The 25,570-nt window shown below is 40.2% G+C and overlaps 1 protein-coding gene across 12 annotated transcripts in view; it reads left to right on the top strand.

The window, feature by feature from the left end:
- The window catches only part of HTR7 (5-hydroxytryptamine receptor 7), a 671,904-nt gene that overhangs the window by 84,147 nt on the left and 562,187 nt on the right, over window positions 1-25,570 (top strand). For 3 of the 12 annotated variants that reach the window (XM_082339518.1, XM_082339520.1, XM_082339521.1), the window contains exons 2-3: window positions 32-790; window positions 8,611-10,316. In XM_082339518.1, the coding sequence (XP_082195644.1) occupies window positions 32-790; window positions 8,611-8,653 (802 nt within the window). In that variant the 3' untranslated portion in view covers window positions 8,654-10,316. Of the gene's footprint in view, window positions 1-31; window positions 796-2,410; window positions 2,540-8,610; window positions 10,317-10,728; window positions 11,989-25,570 lie in introns of those variants that run through there. The other 9 variants (XM_082339526.1, XM_082339523.1, XM_082339525.1 and 6 more) reach the window with 8 other exon arrangements.

Genomic DNA, 25,570 nt, shown 5'->3' with positions numbered 1-25,570 from the left:
GTCACGTTGTCTCTTTCCATTTCTCTCCCAGGTACCTTGGGATCACGAGGCCGCTGACGTACCCTGTGAGACAGAATGGGAAGTGCATGGCCAAGATGATCCTCTCTGTCTGGCTTCTGTCCGCCTCCATCACTTTACCACCACTCTTCGGCTGGGCTCAGAACGTAAATGATGACAAGGTGTGCTTGATCAGCCAGGATTTTGGCTACACGATCTACTCCACCGCAGTGGCATTTTATATCCCCATGTCCGTCATGCTTTTCATGTACTACCAGATTTACAAGGCCGCCAGGAAGAGCGCCGCCAAACACAAGTTCCCCGGCTTCCCGCGTCCCGAGGAGCCCGACAGCGTCGTCTCCCTGAACGGCATGGTGAAGCTCCAGAAGGAGGTGGAGGAGTGTGCAAACCTTTCGAGATTCCTCAAACATGAACGGAAAAACATCTCCATCTTTAAGAGGGAACAGAAAGCAGCCACCACCTTGGGGATCATCGTCGGGGCCTTCACTGTGTGCTGGCTGCCATTTTTCCTCCTCTCGACGGCCAGACCCTTCATCTGCGGCACCGCGTGCAGTTGCATCCCGCTGTGGGTGGAGAGGACATTTCTGTGGCTGGGCTATGCAAACTCTCTCATTAACCCCTTTATATATGCCTTCTTCAACCGGGACCTGAGGACCACCTACCGCAGCCTGCTCCAGTGCCAGTACCGGAATATCAACCGGAAGCTCTCGGCTGCAGGCATGCACGAGGCCCTGAAGCTTGCCGAGAGGCCTGAGAGACCTGAGCTTGTGCTGTAAGGTCATTTATCACTGTTTTCCTTCTATCCCCCCAACCCTTATATGGGACTCCTTTTTGAAGCACATCGTAGAAAGCTTCCAGAATCAGTAGCGAGCTTATTTTCTACTAAGCGTATCAGATTTGAATTTAGAATACTGTAGACTCTAGTCTTCCACCCAATAGAATTCCAAAAGCCGAAGATAGGTTTTTAGTTGGATTGGAATAAGAGACTGATTCGCTGATGAATTGCAGTTGATGTCAGTGCTGACAAGGACGGTGATGTTTTTCATCCTTTCTCCATAAATAACATCCACATTAGGTCCTTGTAGCTCTGATTCTTGTAACATTATCATTTTAGTTGCTCTTACTCTTAGATCCAGTAAAACTGTTTTGATGACCTCATCCTTCACTGGTGGAAATCATGAAGGAGGTGATATTTGGGGTGGGTCTTGAATAAAGAGTAGGATTAAGGGATGGCAGGGGTGGAGGTGGGTTTGGGACTACTCAAAGCAGAGGGGACAGGATGGACAGAGGGACACAGAAATGGATGGAGGTACATAAAGAATCTGGGGCGTGTCTTCAGCAGGACCTAGAAGCTGGGTAGATTGGGGTCAGCTCGGAGGGCAGGTAGGCAAAGTGGGTGGGGGGAGAGCTGAAGGTTTTTGAGCTGGAGTGAGACAAGGTATGCAGTGTAAATAGGGGTTTACAACAGGAGAAGGGAAATGGGTAGGAGACCAATGTAAAAGAGAGGTCTCCTGTCAGGAGGGCCTGCACGAGGAGGGTGGGGGAAGGGCCTGTATAGTCTGGGGCAGTATGGAGTGGTTCGTGTGGGGAGATGACAGGATGGAGCAAAGTCTTGAAAACTACAGAGCTTTTAGAAAGTACTACCCATCTTTAGGAGTTGAGAATTGATAGAGAGTTGTTGAGTTTGTCTGGGAAGCACTAGTAGCCTTCCAAGAAGCAATTACAGTAGGGCACTGGGATCCAAAAAAGGACCACAAAGGGCCAGTGGTGATAAGGAAATGGGTTTTACATGTAACACACATATGACTGAATTTGGCATTGTAAAGAAGGAAGGAGACAATATAGCAAAGTTGGCAGGTCCAGTGAAGATTTTGTTTTAAATTTGAGGTAGAGGAGACATCTGCATGTTTGAAAGCTGAGGGGAAGAAACTGGATTGAGGAAATAGAAGGTGCTGGTGAGAGAGAGAGCAGATCAGTGTTGGATGTGAGAGAAGAGGTATCCCTCTTCACTGAACATGGTTCTCTGGAATAGACCAGAGAACCATGGACGGTGGTAGCTTAGAGGGACCTCCTCAGTCATCTTGTCCAACCCCTTCATTTGACAGAAGAGGTAACTGAGTCCTGGCAAGTGAGATATCCCACAGTGATTAGCGTTACCACTGGGTCTAGATTCCCACATCATGTGAGTCTTGCCTCTATATACTCTCCATATACTAGCCTGCCTTTATTTGTGATTAAGATGGCCAAGGAGACCTCTGTGCTCTCAGCTGTCTCAGAGGAACAAAGTGCCCGCATGGATTACAGTAGACTCTCGGGGCTCCCAACCTAGGATACACCCCAAATGACTCTGAAAACCTCAAGGAACTCAGCTTGTTCTCTAACTCATCACCAGGATGAAGGAGGCAGAAACATCTCCTTAATATGGATAAGGGAAACCAGAGATCATCATTTCCTGTCCTAGGAACTCAAAGTTGTAAGACTACAGATATGCTAATTCTTGAGCTGTGAAATAGCTTCACAGGTATTTATTTTTACTTCTATTATATACACTCTTTGGTACATATGAAATTGTTCGCAGTAAAAAGTTAGTTTCTTTTTTAAGAAAGAATACAATCTTAGGTTTCTGAATATATGCAATGAGCAACCTATATCCCCAGGGATCTTTCCAGGCCTATAAGATTCTTACTGAATTGACCACTAGTGTTTGTTCACCAGGACCAGATTCTAAATTCCTTCAGGGAAGGAGCTATGTCTTAGTCAAATTTCTGTTTGCAGAATCTAGTACAGTGCCTGACACTGTACTAGATAATAAAAGTAATAATTTCTAACAATTATTGAACACCTACTACATGCTCTCATGGTGTACATCATTCTACCTGTAAAGCGGGTGCTTCTGCCATCCCCAGTTTTCAGAAGAATAACTGAGGCTCAGGGACGTAAAGTAACTTACCTCAGATCACATAGCCCCTAAGTGGTAGGTATGGTATGAATCACTCCACTGCATGTGCTCTTAGCTATTATGCAACACTACTTGTCAAATGACTTGAGTCTGTAGGAGTGAAGAGCTATTGAATGTTTTGAGCTGGGGATTTTAGCCATCAGCTCTCTAAGAAGACATTTAGAAAAAACTTGTTAATAGAAGTAAGTTAAGTTTATTAGACTTACTGCAGCTTAGGAGGACACCTCCTTGACAGAGACTTGATAGTTTCTCAGATGGAGGGAATAAGCAAAGGATATTGATAGAGTTTTAGAGCTTGGGCTGGGTCATGTTAAGGTAAGGAACTGGTAAGGACTGGGCAGAGATTATCACATGATAGCTTTGGATTGGTGGGTATAACTAAGTGAGGGCCTTTTTTTTTTAACTTTTTATTTTATATTGGAATATAGCCAGTTAACAATGTTGTGATAGTTTTGGGTGCACAGCAAAGGGACTCAGCCATACGTATACATGTATCCATTCTCCCCCCAAACTCCCCTTCCATCCAGGCGCCTTGATGCCAGTATTAATAAGCAAACTATCAGTAAGTCTAATAGTCTTACTATTGATGAGTAAGCTTGTTTAGTTGGTGCTCAGTCTTATCTTTTGGAAACAACTATTTCCTGGAACAAGCACTGGGTGATTTTGCCTGGCCCCAGAGTTGTTTAGCACAGGAGCTGAAAAGCATGCTGGTTCCAGTTCCCAGGAGTAACATGCTGAAAGGTGCGTTTGAAGAGAGTCTCCCTGGCAGCAGTGGGAAGGGTGGATAAAATAGAAAGACTGGTGGCAGGGGGTCCAGTTAAGTAGCCAGTATAGAAACCAAGAAAGAACCATTGAAATCCTGAACTAGGAAACACCACTCTGTTAGTTTTCCTCCTATACAGTCAAAGAACTTGAGAATAATTTTATTGATTATTTTAGCTGATAATTCACACATAATTCAGATAGTTTACAAAATGCTAATTTTCAAATGTCACACAAACAGGCTTTCCAGTTTGAAATAATAGTCACCCACATATACTGATGATTCACTCTCACACATTATGCTGAGCACTCCATGTGAATTATGTCACTTAATCCTTATGACTTTATGAGAGGTTGGGTTCCTTCATCTCCGTTCTGTTGGGGAGGTCAAATAATTTTTTCAGTCATCCATGTGGAGCTGAATTTGAGCACAGGACATCTGTGTTTAAATGTACTTTTAACTTCCGTACTACTATGACTTTTATAAAAGTAAATCAGCCAACATAACATCCAAGGATATTTGCCTCTGTGCCTTTAGCTAATGCGGAGTCTTGGGTATTATTTTCCTGTTAATCTAAGACAGGGGTCAGCCAACTTTTACTGTGAAGGGCCAGATGGTAAATATTTTAGGCTTTGCTAGCCATACGGTCTCCACTGAAACTACTTATTTCTGGCTTTGTAGTGAGCAAGCAGTCCCAGACACAAGTAGCCAAATGAGTGTGGTGGTGTACCAATAAAACTTTATTTACAAAAACAAGTAGCCAGCTGGATTTGGCCCACGGGTCATAGTTTGCTCTCCCCTGGCCTCAGAAAATGACTGTGTCCTCATTACATCTCTCTCTGTTTGAATTTATAATTATTGATCTTATTTATAATTATGGAATGTTAAAATCATTTGGGATGAATGGCCTACATATTTATTAACTCTAGGAAGTTTCTAATTAGAGAGTTGGGATAGCTGCTATTTAAAAAATTCTATACCAGGCAGCTTTCTTTTCAGTTCCAATGTGGGAGGACTCCTTTTTAAATTCTTGTTTATTACTGTGTCAGGCATTGAGGAGGATACAGAAAACACATGATGTCTTTCCTGCCTTAGTGCATGTATTTCTATTGCACAGACTGTACATAAACATGCACATGCTCATTCACTCTTTTTGTGTTGAGAACACAGGAAAAGTGGAGACAGGAAGAGCTATAGGATTCAAAGGAGAGGAAAATAACTCAGTGATTTCCCTAACTCTGATCAGGGAAGACTTCCGGAAGGATATGGGCTCGAGTATATCTATGAAAGTTAAAGCATTTATAACTAAAGGAGACTAGAGATGGCATTCCACATGAAGGAGACATTTGCTATAGAGGCGTCAGTGTGGGACCTTATGCAAAGGACAGGCTGCCCAAAGCTAAGCATTGTTGTAGGGGAGATTTAGGGATCATAATGGAAAGGTCGAATAAATTAAATTATGAAGGATCTTCCATTCCAGCTCCAGAAATTTGGGATTTTTAGTGTAGATAAGTGGTTCTCAACCTGGGGTGATTTTGCCCCCAGGGGACATTTGACAATGTCTGGAGACATTTTGGTTGTCACAGCTGGGGGAGGGGAAGACCTCCTGGCATCTGGTGGGTAGAGGCTGAGGATGCTGCTTACACAGGCGGCCCCCAGAGCAAAGAATCACCCAGCCCCAAATGTCCATAATGCTAAGGTTGAGAAACCCTAGTGTGGGCAGAAGGAAGCCATTAACTGAATCTCTGCAAGTAGGAAAATGGAATCACCAAAGCCATGAAGACTGATTTAGTGGCATCATGTGGAATGAATTAGAAGCTAGAGGCTGGAAGTGAGGCATCTCCTCATTGGCTTGTTTTCTCCAGAAACATTTGAGGGCTTGTTGTGTACAAGGCATGGTGCCAGGCATGTCTGGGATATAAGGATGAATAGGTGACAATCCTTGCCTCTGGAAGCTTACAGTCCAGGGGGCTGGGGTGGCTGTAGATGTGGTGGTGGCTAGTAAAAGACTAGTAACCAGAACTCCCACCATGGTCCACGCTCTGCACAGCTGCATTCAAGTAAACGCCAGTTGGATAACCCCAAGCCATCCTAACTCTACTGGAGTCTCTGGAAGAATGATGTGGTGTCCAGTCCATAGCTCACAGCAAACCTTAGAACCCTTTGTTCCCCCTCCCTATCTCTCTAGCGCTCACACTTCTTGGCCAACCTAGAGACTCCGGGCTGCTCCCTGCAATCTCTCTAGCTCTTTTCTTCCCCTCTGGCTGCTTGGGTTCTAGTCTCTTTTACTTTTGTCCCTAATTCCACCTTCTTGGCTCTATTTTTTCTCCTATATAATAGTTTTCCTCCTTTCCTGTAAAAACAATCTACTGGATTGTGTATTGCTACTTCCAAATATTTCCCCATTTTCTTGATCAACATAATGAGAGGCTCACGAGTCTGGCAGGCACTCAGGAGTCTTCCTTGGGTAGGGAGTGAATAGAGGGAAAAGGCTATAAATACTTCACTGGTAATTGTAATTCACTAGTCTAAATTACAGTCTCTGTCACCTTTTCACCAGTATTCAAATACTGGTAATATAAAACCAAATGTGATAATGTGATAGAAGCAGGGATTTTTTTTTTTTTAATTTGATGGCTTTACTCATGGATTTGCTTTGAATCACTGTAAATGGCTTTTAAGTGTCACATTTAGATGACTTTTGTTCTTTGACACCATTACTGTGAACAATATTGAACAGCGGTTTCTAAAATAATTCCATCTAAAAGAATTTCATGAAATTGTTTTGAAGTAGCTCTGCCTTCCCTTCTCCTTTCTTTTCATCAATGAGCCTCTTATAATCCCTGTCAGTTGCAGTTCTAGTGGAATAACCTTGAGTTCCTGCCATGAATTCTGTCAATATGCTGCTCCCTGGTTTGTAGTGAAGCTTTGCAGTTCAGGGTGATTCTACCTTTTCTTTACAGAAACCAGTGATTAAAAAAAGAAAGATGAAATGGGTCCCGGTGGAAATTAGGAAGAAGCATCAAGCACCTGGATATCTGTGGTGGGATGTTGTCTTAAAGACAGAAACAAACAAAAATTTGGCTGTTTCATGGATTTTCTTTCCCCAGAGTAGTAGTTTCCTCATCATTAACTAGCTGGAATTCAGCTCTTTATTTTTATTAAATCATCAATTAGTACTAATAATAGCTTGTTCGCTTCATGCTTTGTAGTTGCCTACATTTTAACTTTGCAGTGTCTCTTTAAAGTAGGAAATGCAGGCAATTGACCTCTCTTGCTTTTTCTAATATTTTTGTCTGTTTGTTTTCTTAGTAGACAGTAAATACACATAGCACAAAATAAAATGAAGCAATACAAACATACCTACGAGAAAAATAAGCCTCGGGGGGATGTCTTAGAAAGAAAATATTCATGGTGGAAATCATGAAGGAGGTGATATTTGGGGTGGGTCTTAAATAAAGAGTAGGATTAAGGGATGGCAGGGGTGGAGGTGGGTTTGGGACTACTCAAAGCAGAGGGGACAGGATGGACAGAGGGACACAGAAATGGATGGAGGTACATAAAGAATCTGGGGCGTGTCTTCAGCAGGACCTAGAAGCTGGGTAGATTGGGGTCAGCTCGGAGGGCAGGTAGGCAAAGTGGGTGTGGGGAGAGAGGAAGGTTTTTGAGCTGGAGTGAGACAAGGTATGCAGTGTAAATAGGGGTTCACAGTAGGAGAAAGGAAATGGGTTGGAGACCAATGTAAAAGTGAGGTCTCCTGTCAGGAGGCCCTGCACGAGGAGGGTGGCATTGAGACTAGGAAAGAGGCCAAGGATGTCTGGACATTTGGAAGTTGACTAGCAGGTGGGTGGTGAGGAAAGGGAGACTTCAGAGATGGTGCTGGAGCCTGGAGAGATTCAGTAAAGTTCATGAGCCGTTGTGAGCTACAGAGGAAGTGCAGTCTCCTCTATGGGAGAAGAGGCAGAGGCCCCAGGCTAAGAGTTAAGTGTGGAGCCCCATTGGGGACACAGCCTTTTTCCAGTGTCTGCTCCTACATACCCAGCAGCCTGGAGCCACGGGTCCGAGCTGAAGCGCGGTCCTTCTCCTCAGGCACCATCATGTGGGGTAAGGCACAAAGCGAGAGATGGTGTCTTATGGAGAAACTGATCCTGTCACCAGGGAAACCCATCCGACAAGTCTTGACAGCCAAGTGAGAGGGGCACTTTCAATGGGATGGGAAGGCAGAGGCCCTGGACCCTCTTAGACCTGGCTCTCATGCACATGGATGTAGTTCGGTAAGTTGAGTCCTGTAATGGTACAGAGGTAGGAGAGTGTGTATCTAGAGGGACTGTGGCTCTACACTAAGGAGGAAGAGACTTCCTCAGCTGTTGGCCAAAACTTCTCCATGACTCATGGCACTTCTGTGAATCTAGGAGGAAGGAAGTCAGGGAGGTGGGGTTTCCCAGTCTCTGCACACAGGGTTTACTATAGTGCACCCTCCTAGGTTTGACGGGGAGAACACTCGCGTTGTAGTCAACATTATTATTTTCAAGTATGGCAAGTGCAGTAGTATTTTGCAAGGATTATTGAGAGTAGAGCCATTTTGGGCTAAAGCTATATTATAAAAGTGGGTTATCTGGAGCTGATTTGCAAATATATTAAGGCCCTGGAAACTTGTAGAAGCTATGAAATGTATGAAAAGAGCCATAGCACTTTTTCTTTCCCCTTAGATGCTCATAACCCCTTGGAAACCACAAATAATTCAAATTACTGAATGCAGTAAAAATTAAATCCACCCACCACAGAATGAAAACTCACATTTACAGTTCTGCTAAATCATTTTCTTGCCTCCTTTCTCTCTCTCTCTCTCTCTCTCTCTTTCTCTTTATAGACAAAACTCTGACTACTGTAGAAAAAAAAGTCATGATTCATGATCAAAAGCAGAATAATGGAGATGAAATAAACAAGGCAAGACAGAGGTGGAAACAGAACGAAATCATTTGCTGAGACTTCGGAATGGAATGAGGCTTCTGTCCTTTCTTGGGATGGCCAAAATGTGACCAGCAAAGTATACCTGCTGTTCAAAGTATATTATGAGGGGGATGGTGACCTCTCCTTTTTATCCTGTGGATCACTGCTATTGTGTGCAGATGAAAACAACCCAATCAGCTCAGCAGTAAGCACGTGCACAGAACAGAGTTCCAGAAAGGAAACAGTTTCTGGTGCTTTGCTTCTGTCCAAGTCCGTGCAAGTGAAGAAAGTTCCCATGCACGCTTCCCATGCTTCTGAGTCTAGGCCTTGTGGTGAATATTCAGGAATCATTTATGAGACAGATGTATTTTGCTGTGGGACAGAAGGGTGTTTTCCCCAGCAAACTGCGGTAAGCATAGAGATGAATACCTTGCATGTCCACGTTAGAAAACAGAACCCCGTCATCAGCTACTACAAATGATCTTCCAGAGCAGTGTCTGTTCAGCTCCTGTCAAACAGTTTGGCTTTTTTGCAGGGTCCCTGTGATGTCCCCACCAGTGTACTTTCTTTGTTAACTCGCTTCTCTCGTTATGGTTATGGTGTAACTCAGGAACATCTCAGGATGGAGAGAATCGTAAAACCTGAATAAAGCTTTTACTCGCACTCGCTCTTCTTCTGGGAGATCCTGAGAGGTGAGGGCAGTTCCTCCTGTGAGGAGTTTTCCCTGGATGAAGAGCGGGGGCTACCTCACCACACCATATAGTGACATGATTGTTGGCACAGAACTTGTGACTGTTGTTTACACCTGGGCGCAGTGGGCCCACAGGCTGGTCCCTAACTGTGAGGTTTGGGAGAGGAAGTATGGGAATAATGGGGTTTCCATGGAAGACTGTGACGCTTCTGGAGATGGAACATCCATATGGTAATTCTCATTGAGCAGCGTTGTATTAAACTGTGTGCATCGGAGGTCACCTGGGCCGGTGTTAGGAACCCTCCAGAATACCATTCTGTTCCTTCTGGAGGATTGGTTTTTGTGTTCTCTGTATCTTAAATCAAATGTGCGCCTGGCCAATTCTGTTCTTCTCCTCTCCCTCTCCCCAAAGTGGTAGACGTTCAGGGCAGGTCAGGAAACAAAAGATCCCTTTGTAGATAGTATTTTTTTTTAAAATGGTTCTGTGTAATATGTATGAGCTAGGGGGACAGAAAGACAGTAGATCAGAGAAGAGTACCTCTAAGGATACAAAATGAATACCAACCTTCATTTGACAAAAGAGAACTGAAAGAGAATATTATTTTCCTATAATATATATAGCTGTTCTCTCACAGGATAATGTGGAATTCCAACGTGGATGGTGGATTTCTTCCAACTTTCACTGACATCGCTTCTTACAACACACGGGGAAGGGTCTGCCTTTCTGAAAGGGGAGGTGGGCACTGTCTTTTCCAACAAAGCTTGTACAAATTCCTGAACCGCAGATTTGCTAAAGTAACTGTAAATACTTATATTCATAATTTAAATGATTATTTCTGGTCAGATAAATGTTGTTAAATTTGAAAATGTTTTATTACATTACATCAAATAAAGTTTATTTGTAGCTGTAATAAAGCAACTTAAATGACTTTTAATTGAAGGTCTGATGTTATAAATGTCACTCTACATAGAATAACAGAAGGACAAACTTTATATATCTGCTACAATCCTAACAGGTAGTTAAGACAGTTCTGTAATTAATTGCATCCATTTTGTAACTTTTTAAAAAAAATAGTGACTCCTTGATTTGATTAATGAGCATTTATTGGGTTCCTGCTACATTCAGCACTGTGGACATCGAGGGAACCAGAATGGGTAAAGTAAGTCCTTCCTTTTGAGGAATTTGCCATCAGAAGGCAGACATTTCTCAGCTTGTCACCACATAGTATAGTAAGTGCTGTAGCGGTTTGTAGGGAACGACATGTTTCTTTCCTGTAGTTTAAGACAGGGCATTATGGTTAATTGGGTTGATGCAGGTTTTCATATGTGTTTAATTTTTTTTATTAGGACCTTAGTTTTTCATATTGGCTCTTTATCCTGCCTGACTTGAACGCCTGATCCTTGAACTCTCTGCTTCATTCTGGCTACAGAGGCTGGACATTGGACACTGTGCTTTCCATGTGTGGCAGCCAAAGGAAAGGAAAAGGTAGAAATTGAGAGAGAATGCGAAAAAATGTCAAACAATTTATACTATTTCACCTATGATATAATTTGTGCCAAAGGTACAGCTTTTGCTTTAACTAAGAATTGGGAAGATCACTGAGATAAACATTTTACATATATTTTTGGACTATTCAGCAAGAATGACTATTCTAAGCTCTCTTCTCACTCTAGGATATCAGCTATCATCTTTTGGTAAGACTGAATGTTGGGAAAGGATTACTGAGCAGTAATGTACTTGTAAGAGATAAAATAGTGACTGTTGCCTTAGTGTTTAGTTTGATTCTGTAAATATTAAACAGGAGGCACTCATAGAGCCTAGGTTTTCTGGAAATTGTTTCATAAATTCTTAAAGCGCTTACCATGGTGTCATGTGCTTGAGATGCCTGTATGTGGTTTTATTTTTTTCTGTGTTTCTTTTTTGGTTTTTTTTTGAATTTTTGAATTTTATTTATTTTTTTATACAGCAGGTTCTTATTAGTTATCCATTTTATACATATTAGTGTATATATGTCAATCCCAATCTCCCAATTCATCACACCACCATCCCTACCCCCCACCGCTTTCCCCCCTTGGTATCCATATGTTTGTTCTCTACATTTCTGTCTCAATTGCTGCCCTGCAAACCGATTCATCTGTACCATTTTTCTAGGTTCCACATATATGCGTTAATACACGATATTTGTTTTTCTCTTTCTGACTTACTTCACTCTGTATGACAGTCTCTAGATTCATCCATGTCTCTACAAATGACCCAATTTCGTTCCTTTTTATAGCTGAGTAATATTCCACTGTATATATGTACCACATCTTCTTTATCCATTCGTCTGTCGATGGGCATTTAGGTTGCTTCCATGACCTGGCTATTGTAAATAGTGCTGCAGTGAACATTGGGATGCATGTGTCTTTTTGAATGATGGTTTTCTCTGGGTATATGCCCAGTAGTGGGATTGCTGGGTCATATGGTAATTCTATTTTTAGTTTGTTAAGGAACCTCCATACTGTTCTGCATAGTGGCTGTATCAATTTACATTCCCACCAACAGTGCAAGAGGGTTCCCTTTCTCCACACCCTCTCCAGCATTTGTTGTTTGTAGATTTCCTGATGATGCCCATTCTAACTGGTGTGAGGTGATACCTCATTGTAGCTTTGATTTACATTTCTCTAATAATTAGTGATGTTGAGCAGCTTTTCATGTGCTTCTTGGCCATCTGTATGTCTTCTTTGGAGAAATGTCTGTTTAGATCTTCCAACCATTTTTGGATTAGGTTGTTTGTTTTTTAAATATTGAGCTGCATGAGCTGTTTATATATTTTGGAGATTAATCCTTTGTCCATTGATTAATTTGAAAATATTTTCTCCCATTCTGAGGGTTGTCTTTTTGTCTTGTTTGTAGTTTCCTTTGCTTTGCAAAGGCTTTTAAGTTTCATTAGGTCCCATGTGTTTATTTTTGTTTTTATTTCCATTACTCTGGGAGGTGGATCAAAAAGATCTTGCTGTGATTTATGTCAAAGAGTGTTCTTCCTATGTTTTCCTCTAAGAATTTATAGTGTCCGGTCTTACATTTAGGTCTCTAATCCATTTTGAGTTTATTCTTGTGTATGGTGTTAGGGAGTGCTCTAATTTCATTCTTTTACATGTAGCTGTCCAGTTTTCCCAGCACCACTTATTGAAGAGACTGTCTTTTCTCCATTGTATATCCTTGCCTCCTTTGTCATAGATTAGTTGACCATAGGTGCATGGGTTTATCTCTTGGCTTTCTATGCTGTTCCATTAATCTATATTTCTGTTTTTGTGTCAGTACCATATTGTTTTGATGACTGTAGCTTTGTAGTATAGTCTGAAGTCCGGGAGCCTGATTCCTCCATCTCCGTTTTTCTTTCTCAAGATTGCTTTGGCTATTCAGGGTCTTTTGTGTTTCCATACAAATTGTGAAATTTTTTGTTCTAGTTCTGTGAAAAATGCCAGTGGTAGTTTGAGAGGGATTGCATTGAATCTGTAGATTGCTTTGGGTAGTATAGTCATTTTCACAATATTGATTCTTCCAATCCAAGAACATGGTATATCTCGCCATCTGTTTGTATCATCTTTAATTTCTTTCATCAGTGTCTTATAGTTTTCTGCATACAGGTCTTTTGTCTTCTTAGGTAGGTTTATTCCTAGGTATTTTATTCTTTTTGTTGCAATGGTAAATGGGAGTGTTTCCTCTCTTTCAGATTTTTCATCATTAGTGTATAGGAATGCAAGAGATTTCTGTGCATTAATTTTGTATCCTGCAACTTTACCAAATTCATTGATTAGCTCTAGTAGTTTTCTGGTGGCATCTTTAGGATTCTCTATGTATAGTATCATGTCATCTGCAAACAGTGACAGTTTTACTTCTTCTTTTCCAATCTGGATTCCTTTTATTTCTTTTTCTTCTCTGATTGCCATGGCTAGGACTTCCAAAACTATGTTGAATAATAGTGGTGAGAGTGGACATCCTTGTCTTGTTCCTGATCTTAGAGGAAATGCTTTCAGTTTTTCACCATTGAGAATGATGTTTGCTGTGGGTTTGTCATATATGGCCTTTATTATGTTGAGGTAGGTTCCCTCTATGCCCACTTTCTGGAGAGTTTTTATCATAAATGGGTGTTGAATTTTGTCAAAAGCTTTTTCTGCATCTGTTGAGATGATCATATGGTTTTTATTCTTCACTTTGTTAATATGGTGTATCACATTGATTGATTCGCATATATTGAAGAATCCTTGCATCCCTGGGATAAATCCCACTTGATTATGGTATATGATGCTTTTAATGTGTTGTTGGATTCTGTTTGCTACTATTTTGTTGAGGATTTTTGCATCTATATTCATCAGTGATATTGGTCTGTAATTTTCTTTTTTTGTAGTATCTTTCTCTCATTTTGGTATCAGGGTGATGGTGGCCTCATAGAATGAGTTTGGGAGTGTTCCTTCCTCTGCAGTTTTTTGAAGAGTTTGAGAAGGATGGGTGTTAGCTCTTCTCTAAATGATTGATAGAATTCACCTGTGAAACCATCTGGTCCTGGACTTTTGTTTGTTGGAAGATTTTTAATCACAGTTTCAATTTCATTACTTGTGATTGGTCTGTTTATATTTTCTATTTCTTCCTGGCTCAGTCTCGGAAGGTTGTGCTTTTCTAAGAATTTGTCCATTTCTTCCAGGTTGTCCATTTTATTGGCATAGAGTTGCTTGTAGTAGTCTCTTAGGATGCTTTGTATTTCTGTGGTGTCTGTTGTAACTTCTCCTTTTTCATTTCTAATTTTATTGATTTGAGTCCTCTCCCTTTTTTTCTTGATGAGTCTGGTTAATGGTTTATCAATTTTGTTTATCTTCTCAAAGAACTAGCTTTTAGTTTTATTGATCTTTGCTATTGTTTTCTTTGTTTCTATTTCATTTATTTCTGCTCTGATCTTTATGATTTCTTTCCTTCTGCTAACTTTGGGTTTTGTTTATTCTTCTTTCTCTAGTTCCTTTAGGTGTAAGGTTAGATTGTTTATTTGAGATTTTTCTTGTTTCTTGAGGTAGGCTTGTATTGCTATAAACTTCCCTCTTAGATCTGCTTTTGCTGCGTCCCATAGGTTTTGGATTGTCATGTTTTCATTGTCATTTGTCTGTAGGTATCTTTTGATTTCCTCTTTGATTTCTTCAGTGATCCCTTGGTTATTTAGTAACGTATTGCTTAGCCTCCATGTGTTTGTGTTTTTTACATTTTTTTCCCTGTAATTGATTTCTAATCTCATAGCATTGTGGTCAGAAAAGATACTTGATATGATTTCGATTTTCTTAAATTTACTGAGGCTTGATTTGTGACCCAAGATGTGATGTATCCTGGAGAATGTTCCGTGCACACTTGAGAAGAAAGTGTAATCTGCTGTTTTTGGATGGAATGTCCTATAAATATCCATTAAATCTATCAGGTCTATTGTGTCATTTAAACCTTGTGTTTCCTTATTAATTTTCTTTTTAGATAATCTGTCTATTGGTGTAAGTGAGGTGTTAAAGTCCCGCAATATTATTGTGTTACTGTCGATTTCCTCTTTTATAGCTGTTAGCAGTTGCCTTATGTATTGAGGCGCTCTTATGTTGGGTGCATATATAGTTTTAATTGTTATATCTTCTTCTTGGATTGATCCCTTGATCATTATGTAGTGTCCTTCCTTGTCTCTTGTAACATTCTTTATTTTAAAGTCTATTTTATCTGATATGAGTATTGCTACTCTAGCTTTCTTTTGATTTCCATTTGCATGGAATATCTTTTTCCATCCCCTCACTTTCAGTCTGTATGTGTCCCTAGGTCTGAAATGGGTCTCTTGTAGACAGCATATATATGGGTCTTGTTTTTGTATCCATTCAGCAAGCCTGTGTCTTTTGGTTGGAGCATTTAATCCATTCACATTTAAGGTAATTATTGATATGTATGTTACTATGACCATTTTCTTAATTGTTTTGCGTTTGTTTTTGTAGGTCCTTTTCTTCTCTTGTGTTTCCCACTTAGAGAAGTTCCTTTAGCATTTGTTGTAGAGCTGGTTTGGTGGTGCTGAATTGTCTTAGCTTTTGCTTGTCTCTAAAGCTTTTGATTCCTACATTGAATCTTAATGAGATCCTTGCTGGTTGGAGTAATCTTGGTTGTAGGTTCTTCCCTTTCATCATTTTAAATATGTCATGCCACTCCCTTCTGGCTTGTAGAGTTTTTGCTGAGAAATTAGCTGTTAACCTTATGGGAGTTCCCTTCTATGTTATTTGTCGTTTTTCCCTTGCTGCTTTCAATAATTTTTCTTGGTCTTTAATTTTTGCCAGTTTGCTTACTACATGTCTGGGCGTGTTTCTCTTTGTGTTTATCCTTCCTGGGACTCTGTGTGCTTCCTGGACTTGGGTGGCTATTTCCTTTCCCATGTTAGGGAAGTTTTCAACTATAATCTCTTCAAATATTTTCTTGGGTCCTTTCTCTCTCTCTTCTCCTTCTGGGTCCCCTATAATGCGAATGTTGTTGTGTTTAGTGTTGTCCCAGATGTCTCTTAGGCTGTCTTCATTTCTTTTCATTCTTTTTTCTTTATTCTTTTCCATGGCAGTGAATTCCACCATTCTGTCTTCGAAGTCACTTATCCGTTCATCTGCCTCAGTTATTCTGCTATTGATCCCTTCTAGTGTATTTTTCACTTCAGTTATTGTATTGTTCATCTCTGTTTGTTCTTTAATTCTTCTAGGTCCTTGTTAAACGTTTCTTGCATCTTCTCGATCTTTGCCTCCATTCTTTTTCCGAGGTCCTAGATCATCTTCACTATCATTATTCTGAATTCTTTTTCTGGAAGGTTGCCTATCTCCACTTCATTTAGTTGTTTTTCTGGGGTTTTATCTTGTTCCTTCATCTGGTACATAGCCCTCTGCCTTTTCATCTTGTCTATGTTTCTGTGAATGTGGCTGTTGTTCCACAGGCTGCAGGACTGTAGTTCTTCTTGCTTCTGCTGTCTGCCCTCTGGTGGATTAGGCTATCTAAGAGGCTTGTGCAGGTTTCCTGATGGGAGGGACTGATGGTGGGTAGAGCTGGCTCTTGCTCTCGTAGCCAGAGCTCAGGAAAACTTTAATCCTCTTGCCTGATGATGGGTTGGGCTGGGTTCCCTCCCTTTTGGTGCTTTGGCCTGAGGCGACCCAACACTGGAGCCTACCTGGGCTCTTTGGTGGGACTCATGGCGGACTCTGGGAGGGCTCACACCAAGGAGTACTTCCCTGAACTTCTCCTGCCAGTGTCCATGTCCTCACGATGAGACACAGCCACCCCCCACCTCTGCAGGAGACCCTCCAACACTAGTAGGTAGGTCTGGTTCAGTCTCCTATATGGTCACTGCTCCTTCCCCTGGGTCCCGATGCACACACTACTTTGTTTGTGCCCTCCAAGAGTGGAGACTCTGTTTCCCCCAGTCCTGTCAAAGTCCTGCAATCAAATCTCGCTAGCCTTCAAAGTCTGATTCTCTAGGAATTCCTCTTCCCGTTTCCGGACCCCCAGGTTGGGAAGCCTGACTTGGGGCTCAGAACCTTCACTCCAGTGGGTGGACTTCTGTGGTATAAGTGTTCTCCAGTTTGTGAGTCACCCACCCAGCAGTTTTGGGATTTGATTTTATTGTGATTGTGCCCCTCCTACTGTCTCATTGTGGATTCTCCTTTGTCTTTGGGCGTGGGATATCTTTTTTGGTGAGTTCCAGTGTCTTCCTGTCAATGATTGTTCAGCAGTTATCTGTGATTCTGGTGCTCTCGCAAGAGGGAGTGAGAGCACGTCCTTCTACTCCGCCATATTGAACCAATCTCTGCAAATGGCGTTATCTCATTCTTTTTTATGGCTGAGTAATATTCTAGTGTGTGTGGGTGTGTACCACATCTTTATGCATTCATCTGTTGGTGCACACTTAGGTTGCTTCCATGTCTTGGCTATTGCAAATAGTGCTGCTGTGAACTTTGGGGTGGATGTATCTTTTCAAATTAGAGTTTTTGTCTTTTCCAGTTATGTGCTCAGGAGTGGGATTGGTGGATCATATGGTAGCTCTATTTTTAGTTTGGTAGCTATATTTTTACTTTCCTAAGGAATCTCCATACTGTTTTCCATAGTGGTTATATCAATTTACATTCCCACCAGAAGTGTAGGAGAGTTTCCTTTTCTCCACACCCTCTCCAGCATTTATTCTTTGTACACTTTTTTTTTAAATTAATGTATTTTATTTATTTATTTTTGGCTGCATTGTGTCTTCGTTGCTGCACGCGGGCTTTCTCTAGTTGTGGCGAGTGGGGGCTACTCTTCGTTGTGCGCAGGCTTCTCATTGCGGTGGCTTCTCTTGTTGCAGAACACGGGCTCTAGGCATCTGGCCTTCAGCAGTTGTGGCACACAGGCTCAGTAGCTGTGGCTCACGGGCTTAGAAACTCCATGGCATTTGGGATCTTCCTGGACCAGGGCTCGAACTCATGTCCCCTGCATTGGCAGGTAGATTCTTAACCACTGCGCCACCAGGGAAGTCCCTCTTTGTAGACTTTTTGATGATGGCCATTCTGACCGGTGTGAGATGATACCTCATTGTGGTTTTGATTTGCATTTCTCTAATAATTAGCAATGTTGAGCATCTTTACATGTGCTTGCTGGCCATCTGTATGTCTTCCTTGGAGAAATGTCTATTTAGGTCTTCTGCCCATTTTTTGACTGGGTTGTTGGGGTTTGATTTTTCTTTACATTGAGTTGTTTAAGTTGTTAGTATATTTTGGAAATTAACCCATTGTCATTTGCATTGTTTGCAAATACTTCCTCCAATTCTGTAGGTTGTTTTTTCTTTTTGTTGATAGTTTGCTTTGCTGTGCAAAAGCTTTTAAGTTTGAATAGGTACCATGTATTTATTTTTGTTTTTATTTCTTTTCCTTGGGAGACTGATCTAAGAAAATATTGCTATGATATATGTCCAAGAAAGTTTTGCCTATATTCTCTTCTAGGAGTTTTATGGTATCATGTATTATATTTAGGTCTTTAAACCATTTTGAGTTTATTTTTGTGTATGGTGTGAGGGTATGCACTAACTTCATTGAGTTACATGTGGCTGTCCAGCTTTCCCAATACCACTTGCTGAAGAGACAGTCTTTTCTCCATTGTATATTCTTGCCTCCATTGTCTAAGATTGATTGACCATAGGTTTATAGGTTTCTTTCTGGGCTCTCTATTCTGTTCGGTTGAATCTATATGTCTGTTTTTTGTGCCAATACCACACTTTTTTTGTTTGTTTTTTTTTAAATTGGGGTATAGTTGTTTTACAGTGCTGTGTTAGTTTCTGGTGTACAGCGAAATGAAGTAGAGTTCCCTGTGCTATACAGCAGGTTCTCATTAGTTATCTGTTTTATACATATTAGTGCATATATGTCAATCCCAATCTCCCAATTCATCCCACCCCACCCTTTCCCCCCCTGGGTGTCCATACATTTGTTCTCTACATCTGTGTCTCTATTTCTGCCTTGCAAACTGGTTCATCTGTACCATTTTTCTAGATTCCACATATATGTGTTAATATATCATATTTGTTTTTCTCTTTCTGATTTACTTCACTCTGTATGACAGTTTCTATGTCCATCCACGTCTCTACAAATGACCCAATTTTGTTCCTTTTTATAGCTGAGTAATATTCCATTATATATATGTACCACATCTTCTTTATCCATTTGTCTGTCGATGGGCATTTAGGTTGCTTCCATGACCTGGCTATTGTAAATAGTGCTGCAATGAACATTGGGGTGCATGTGTCTTTTTGAATTACTGTTTTATCTGAGTATATGCCCAGTAGTACCACACTGCTTTGATTACTGTAGCTTTGTAGTATTGTCTGAAGCCTGGGAGGGTTATGGCTCTAGCTTTGTTCCCCCCCCCCCCCTCAGGATTGCTTTGGCAATTCTGGGTCTTTTGTGGTTCCATATAAATTTTAGGATTATTTGTTCTAGTTTTGTGAAAAATGTCATGGATGATTTGATAGGGATTGCATTAAATCCATAGATTGCTTTTGGTAGTATGACCATTTAAACAATATGAATTTTCAATCCAAGAGAATGGGATATCTTTCCATTTCTTTGAATCATCTTCAACTTCCTTTATCAGTGTTTCCTTTTTCAATGGAAGAACTTATACTTATCCTTCTCAAACTATTCCAAAAGATTGAAGTGGAGGAAACACTTCCAAAGTCATTTTATGAAGCCACCATCACCCTGATACAAAAACCAGACAGACACTACAAAAAAGGAAAATTACAGGCCAATGTGTTTGATGAATATAGATGTAAATATCCTCAACAAAATTTTAGCAAACCGAATCCAACAATACATAAAAAGGATCATACACCATGATCAAGTTGGATTCATTCCAGGGCAGCAAGGATGGTTCAAGATATACAGATCAATCAGTATGATACATCACATTAACAAAAAAAGACAAAACCACATGATCATCTCAATAGATGCAGAAAAAGCATTTGATAAAATTCAACATCTATTCATAACAAAAAGTCTCACCAAAGTAGGTATACAGGGAACATATCTCAACATAATAAAAGCTATTTATGACAAACTCACAGGCAACATAATACTCAACAGTGAAAAGCTGAAAGCCTTCCTGCTATAATCTGAAACAAGACAAGGATGTCCACTCTTACCACTTCTATTCAACATAGTATTGGAAGTGCTAGTGACAGCAATAAGGCAAGAAAAAGAAATGAAAGGTATCCAAATTGGAAGGGAAGAGGTAAGTTGTCATTATCTGCAGATGACATGATACTGTATAGAGAAAACCCTAAAGACTCCAGACAAAAACTATTAGAAATAATAAATGAATTCAGCAAGGTAGCAGAATACAAAATTAATATACAGAAATCTGTTGCATTTCTTTACACTAACAATGAAATATCAGAAAGAGGAAGTAAAAAACAATCTTGTTTAAAATCACTTCAAAAACAATAAAATACCTAGGAATAAACCTAAAAAAGGAGGTAAAAGACCCATGTGCTGAGAACTATAAAACATTGATAAATATTTCTTAATAGGAAGGAAGGTAAAAAAGGAGAGAGGGAAAGAAGGAGGGAAAGAGGAGGAGGAAAGCCAATGTTGACTTGGCATTCTTTTTAATTTTCAGATGAGGAAATCCAGGAGACTTGGTGTAATCAAGTGACACGTGCAGTGAGTGGGCAGGAAGGAGCTGGAATTAAGCTTTCCTATGTGCAACTTAGGGCAGGCCCTCCGCTACATGGTGCTGCATCTTTAGCATGAGTTTCTCGTGTCAGGAGAGCAACCTTCTCTTAATTTTCTGCAGTAGTGAAGCAGTGCCATGTATGTGTTATGGTCCATATGTTGAAACTTGTTTATCTACAGCTAGCCATATGGTCCCTAACAGCTTACAAAGAAGCCATTTGGAAACTTTCAGCAAGTCAGCACATTTTGAAAGCACTGGGAGTAATGCATATTGTGATGTCATTCCTTACTCTAAGCAGAGTAAATCCAAAAAGGAAGGCCTTGTTAGTATTACGTGTGAAGCATGCAGACCTTGGGAATCTCATGCCCAGAGACAGAAGTTTATTTAATTGGGTCTCTCTTTCAACTTGCTTTGTCTACACTTTCTCTGGAGAAAAAAAGTAATTTCTTAAATTAAAACACTTTGCTTTTTAAGCTCCTGCTGGCTAAATACATTAAAAAAGAAGACAAAACCAAAACCCTGCTTATGCAATGCAAGCAAGAGAGATGTGATGTGATCATCAATAAAAATCTAAAAGCAAAATTTATGATGTCTAATCCAAAACAGAAAGGGAGAGAGGTTGATAACTTATCAGAAGTAGACTTAACAGATAACAGTTATTCTGGGCATTTGGCACTTTACAAAAACCTGAGAAGGAATTAAGACATCTTGTAACTATGGCTCCCTGAACAGACACATGAAATCTTAGATTCTATTCAAACTATATAATTTGTGCTCAGAGATTATGGAACAAAAGGAAGGTAATAGACAAGAAATACTCAGTAGACAACAAAGAAATGAAAGACTAATCCATGTTTCTTCCTCTAAGAAATTCATTTATTCATCCATTCACTCATTCAATCACATAAATATTTATTAATATGTCAGAGGCTATCTAAACAGTAGAACTAAGTGGTGAGTAAGACAGAAATGCATTCCATTCTTGTGAAGCTAAATGTTTAGCAAAGAAGCTGAAATGTTACACAAATGATTATAATAAAATGTGATTTCTACTATGATAAGGCACATGCAGGGAGTTCAAAAAGAAATGCATACTTCAGTACATTGATATAAATATTTAAATCTCAGTGGAGAAGAGAAGTGGTAATTCAAAATAGCAGATGTCAAGAACTATGTAGAATTTATTTTTGATATGTATTATATGATATTTTTGGTGCCAAATTACCTTTCTTAATTACATTTTGATTGGGCTATTATTAAAATGTTCTTTATTCTTTAGACCTACACGGTCTCACAGTGGGAGAGATGGTGCAGAGCTATGAGGAGAGGCAGCAAAACATCAGTGTAGATATAAAAGTTTATCATGGATAATTCACAAGTGAATAATCCACCCATAGGAAAATGAGATATACTGTATACACAGAGAATTACAGACCTAGAGAATCTCATGGCTGATCTAGTACAACCCCCTCCTGGTTAGCAAGTGAGAATATGGTAAATTAGAGCTGTTTTGTCTGAAGTTGTTTACAAAATGGGCTATAGAGCAGTGCTTTGCAAACTATTTTTGGTGAAGGAATGTTTTATAAATCTGTGACACAGCTATGCATTTAAAAATATAATAAAAATGATTATTACAAGACAAGTAAAGTAAAAAAAACCTACAAAATATAAGTTCAGTTTTTTTCCTTATTAAGTTCAATAGATGTAAAACTGCATTGCAATAAATATGGTCAGAGCAAACATCACGTGGAGGAAAAGAAATGAATCACAAAAACTGACCGTCATCCACTGAGAGTGTGCAGTTACTCAATTAGGGAAAGCCTAGCACTTCCCCAGCTGAGAAATGACTGTAGCATAACCATGACATGTGCAGAACACCAAGTGTGCAAGGCACGTGTGCAAGGCAGGACACAACACGTGTGATGAGCGTGATATAGGGAGAGTGTACTGATGGGACAGGTGAGGAATAGCTCACCTCTGAGAACTACCCCTGGGGTAGTAGAAGTGCAGAGAAGTTACCCACGGTCACAGATCAGAGCCTTTAAACAACTGAACTTTCCCTGCTCTGTGTTTCTGCTCTTTAATTATCTACAATTAAATTGAATCCAGAATGCTGACCCAAAGGCATGGAAAAGTGTTTCATTTTTTGAATGACTCTATTAACTGAATTGTTCTTAAATAAGGCAAAGAAAGAGACTGAATTTTGATAGAATGTCAGCCACAGAGTTTGAAGGCGAAGGGCTCTGATATTAGAAATGTTAATTCTAACATTAGCCATACCACCTTACATCTTAAACCCAGTGTCTTCTGAACTTCGCTCTGAATAAGAATGATCCAGGGAGCTTGTTAAACATAAAGATTCCTAGGCCCCATTTACAGAAATTCTGATTCATTATGCCCTGGGGTGCAGTGGAGGGCGCCTAACAGGTGATTCTGGTACAGCTCACCCAGGTTCCAAATGCTGAGAATCACTCTTCCCACAGATGCTGGAAAGCTGAATCATCTAGCTGATTCTGTGTGCAATTAGTATAGAAAGCATGATTAATGTGAAATAATATTTAAATCATTTGTATATGGTTACAGAATCTTGTCAGAGGAATACACAAGATTCTCACAAACTCTCTCGTAAGTACCCTTTAAGATTCCATGCTACTGTTGGTACCAAAAATCCAGCAAGCTTGTGGAAGGAAATAACCCACAGGTCATCTTAGGTAGTTTTCAGTTATATTTAAAGACATACGGGTTTTAAGTTTAAGTGCAGACCTGGCTAATTCCTACATTATTGAGGAATTCCTGGCATAAACTAATTAATATTGGTGCTAGTACAGGGTCGGCTAAGAATCAGTGCATCATATTTCTGTCCCCATGGCCAAGCAGCTGATCAGAATGTTGTCAACAAAACAAAGAGTTGATCTTTGTCAAATATGTGTTGAATATTAGCCATTGAGAATGAGATGTTGACCTTGGCCAAGGTCCAGGCTTTCACCATCGTATGTGTGTGTGTGTGTGTGTGTGTGTTATGGCAGCGATTGATACAGCTTACATTCATTGAGTGTTTTTTACTCACCAGTCATTTTGCTAATCCTCAAAACAACCCTAAAAGGTCTTATCTCCATTTTTTGGGTAAGGGGACTGAGGTTTACGGAGCTCAAGGACATTAACTTGTAAGTAATAAATGTGAGCTTTCCAGCTGATGTGTACTTTTCCTGACATTCTCCCTTCCACAAAATGCATCTCACTGGTTACTGACTGTTTTTGTGGGCCTGGAAATATGCATCTGAACTCAGAGGGGACTCACTCTTGCTTCTCCAAATACCTCATCTTACACTGAATACCCAAAAGCAGTTGTTCAAGGTTAAATCCCAGATCATGGTGAAGGGAACAAATGTTGTGATTCCTGCTTCCAAACCCTTTTCTTGGATTCCTGTATTTCTAGGTACCTAGTATCTCAGTGCTTTCTCCTGGTTATCCCTTTCTATTGCAACCTGCCTGTGATGGTTAATTTTGTGTATTAATTTGACTGGATCACGGGGTGTCCATATATTTGGCTGAACGTTTTTTCTGGGTGTTTCTGTAAGGGTGTTTCTGGATGAGATTTGAAGCCATAGATTGAGTAAAGCAGATTGCCCTCCCCAATGTGGGTGGGCTTCATCCAATCCATTGAGGGCCTAAATAGAACCAAAGGATGGCAGGTGGGAAAATTCACTCTCTGCCTGACTATTTGAGCTGAGACATCAGTCTTCTCCTGCATTTGAAGTGGGACCATCAGCCCTCTGGTTTTCAGGCCTTTGGACTCAGACTGAACTGCATCACCAGCTTTTCTGGGTTTCCAGCTTGCAGATGGTAGATCGAGGGACTTCTCCACCTCCATAATCACGTGAGCAATTCCTTATAATAACTCTCTTTATATATGTATGTGTATAAAACTCTCTGTCTCTATATATGTATAGATATTGACATAGATATCTATATATATGCACATATATATCTCAATAGAGTATTGGTTGATATGTAAATATAGATATATATGATGTATGTATATTAAAAACCTATATATTATATATATAAAATAACACTGGTTCTGTTTCTCTGGAGAACCCTAATACACTGCCCTAACTGCTATTGCCCTTTAATGTGTGCCTTTCTATAGTCCCCTCATTAAAACTTAACTCACCTGTGTCCCATTCTCTCATCTTTTGCTGTCTCTTTGTGGTCAGCCAGTTGATCAAATACACTAATCCATTATTCAGAGGCAATGTCCCCTTCTTACAAGATACATTCCTTGGATCAATGTCTGAACCTGAGAGTGTTTATAGAAATTTCAGACAGTGTTGGCAATAGTAGCTCAAATCAGACCTTGTTCGGTTACTTACAGACCCCCCCAGGTTCCCTTGCAGCTGAAAGCAAGCTGTTAACCAAATCCATCTATGCCATGGGCCAGGTCTCTCTCCCGCTCCATTGGAGCTGAGAACTGAGGGAATTCCCTAGCTTTTTAAAGCAAAGACAAATGAGGGTAATTAGGTAATAGCTGAGGTTTGTCAGGAAGATTTGGCCAGTTGCCCCCAGTCCTGGTCTTTGGGAGATCTGCTCCTGTGAGACAGCTTTGACTGCTTTTTCTGGCTCAAGAGAGCAATTGTAGTGAGGAATGTTGCCTCTCATCCCCGTTACTCCATCGACTTTCTCATCAATGGCTCTGAATGGAATGTTAGAATATATTTTAGACGTGGAGATAAAATTAACACCTGAAACTATTTCTGGGTGCATAGTCAAAGATTACTCTTTATACTTGTTTGCTTGGCTCTTAGAAATTTAAGTGTAGCAAGCTTTTAAATACTGGCTTTTAACTTATCTGCAAAAGTAAAAAATTTAGTAAATTAAATCAATTAAGGGAAAATTTGGCCTAATTCCCAATCATACATTTGGATCATGCAAAGCACAGATCTTTTGGATGTAAACCATCTCTTCAACATT

This window comes from Balaenoptera borealis (genome assembly GCF_965194805.1).
Source record: "Balaenoptera borealis genome assembly, chromosome: 10".
In the NCBI taxonomy this organism is placed as follows: Eukaryota; Metazoa; Chordata; class Mammalia; order Artiodactyla; family Balaenopteridae; genus Balaenoptera; species Balaenoptera borealis.
Note: the sequence above shows the minus strand (reverse complement) of the source record. Positions and strands in the feature narration are given on the sequence as shown.